Source organism: Glandiceps talaboti, chromosome 5 (assembly GCF_964340395.1).
Source record: "Glandiceps talaboti chromosome 5, keGlaTala1.1, whole genome shotgun sequence".
Classification (NCBI taxonomy): domain Eukaryota; kingdom Metazoa; phylum Hemichordata; class Enteropneusta; family Spengelidae; genus Glandiceps; species Glandiceps talaboti.
In genome coordinates, this window is record NC_135553.1 from 4,131,831 (window position 1) to 4,134,182 (window position 2,352).

Here is a 2,352-nt window from a genome sequence, read left to right on the forward strand (position 1 = left end):
CAGTTATTTCTTCGTCGGGAGGATCTCGACTACCAATTCTAATGGACGGAATTATACATCACACCGACATGCGACAGACGTGGTAGATAAAGATATATCGAATTTAGGTGTTCCTGTAGGGATTACTGAGTCGCACAACCATGACACTATTTCGGGCTTGGCATTTAATCTTTTTCATAATATAGACAAATGGCGCGACTCCACTATAGCAGAAACTCCTTGTGATAACAATCAGACTATGGCCAAGACGTGTTCGAAAATGTTCGACGCGTTACGAAAATGCAGACAGGAGAAAGGGATGTACGGACATGAATCTCCTCCTCTCCCCAATTTTTTTCAAGCGATGGCGATGCCTTGGATTAACGACACAACTGGACAAAACGATCGATTAAGTGCAGATATTACCACAGTGATCGAAATATACTCGAAGGCACATATTGGATTTGTCCATCTACCAAAGAGCGGCGGAACATCTGTTGAAAACCTCCTGAAAGGAATCGGGCGTGTGGAACAGACTTCACACTGTGGTAACTTTTTCAAAGGGGTGAAAATGTTACAAGCAAATGCACACAATAAGACTCTGAGATACGTGTTTGGGTCCAAAAGAAGCTACGGCCTCCATAAATTCAACAGCGGGTCTCGTCCCTTCTTATATCTCACTTGGCTTCGCGATCCCGTGGATAAATTTGTCTCAGCGTACTACTATGTGAAGAAAACGGCACCATATTTCCATAGCCTGTTTAAGAAATATGTCAAACCGGCAAAAGATCTGACAGCATTTTTGAAGATGACGAAAAATGTACGTATTCAGACATTTGACAACCATTTCACACGTCTCTTGTTATTCGACGATTTTCCAAACATTGAGGCGAGCTTCGAAGACTGTTGTGGCTCAACTTCTTCAAACGTTCCTGAACTTACAGAAAAGCATTACCTAGTTGCAAAGCGAAATTTAGAATCCAACATGGCGTTTGTTGGTTTGACTGAAGAGTTCAAAACTTCCCAGGACATGGTGTGTTATATGCTAGGATTACCTATTCGTGAATCGGATGTCCATGTCAATGCGAATCCACATCGTGTGAATATAACAGCATGGGAGAGACAAGAAATCGAGAGAAGGAACATATGGGACATTAAATTGTATGAAGATGCTCGTCTAATATTTGAGGAGCAGAGAGAAATATACTTAAAGCTCAAAGATGTATAGATAAATGTAAATGTTAAATGTGTACATGGGAACAATTTAGCTTTCATACATCACAATCATTCAATACGTGTATTTCAAACCATGGCACAGTTTCTTGGCGACACTATGGAAAAGAACCAAGTTGCTTGGTTTGTTTTAGCTTCGTTATAAGCGTTTTCGTAACGCCAGTTGTAAACTTAGTTTCTCGGAAACACTTCATGAGTGGGCAGAGCGTACTAGGAAAAATTCGAAACTCGGACTACGCCCAATTATATAATGCCATACTATCTTTTGTTGTGAACTCGAGCATACAGTATCTCAGTGAAATATCGCGTTTAAATATTTACCAAGTGACCTAAGTACCATGCAGAGTACAGTAACTATGGACATCCTCATTCAGTCAGCAACTCAATGATTTTTTAAGGGAACCTTCAGTAATTACGAGGGGAGGGTCATGTTTTAGAAACCTGTCGGGGCGGGGGGGGGGGTCACATTTTACGTTGACTCATTTTATGACCTACCTGGATTGTACTTGTTACCATACAGTGAGAGATAAAATTCTTTAAAATGCACTCTGCACTATTTCAAACAAAATCTACAATTCTGAGAGAAACAACACACATCCCTTCAAAGTAAGGCTCATATTATACTAAATTGCATGTAGTTATAATTTATTGTTTTCCACATGCCAAATCCCAGCGGTGGCAGTCTAGAATTGAAAGTCTGTGCATGTGACAAAACAACTGGTCAGGAGTGTGTTGGTTGTTTTTCAAGGGTAGCGTAGAAAATGTCCATGCCACTACAGAAAAGAGTGTGTGGACAACAATTTGTGAAATTGGTGAATTGAGACCATTGATGGATGGTCTATTTTCACAGACATAAACAAACTGATAAGAGATTCGTGTGAACCTAGGGGACCCGGTGTTGATTTCTGTATCAGTGTTTGTCAGTTTGGTAGTGATAAGAAATAGACTTTTTTCGGCACCCTCAAAGACATTTTGGCATTGTACACCACTGATAAAACGACGTTCTGATCACACAGACGTTTCTATATAACTCCTGCAATGGTTGTAAAGTAACTAACATTTAAAAAAAATGGCTCGTGACCTTTCTCTTATAATCATACATAGGGGCGTGTAACATTTCATAAATCGTTGTTTTCCAGG

At 40.0% G+C, this 2,352-nt stretch overlaps 1 protein-coding gene across 1 annotated transcript; it reads left to right on the plus strand.

The window, feature by feature from the left end:
• The first annotated feature begins 343 nt into the window (after positions 1-343).
• LOC144434873 (heparan-sulfate 6-O-sulfotransferase 3-like) lies at positions 344-1,207 on the plus strand. Its single transcript, XM_078123387.1, has one exon. The coding sequence runs from the start codon at positions 344-346 to the stop codon at positions 1,205-1,207; it is 864 nt and encodes a 287-aa protein (XP_077979513.1).
• The last annotated feature ends 1,145 nt before the right edge of the window (positions 1,208-2,352 follow it).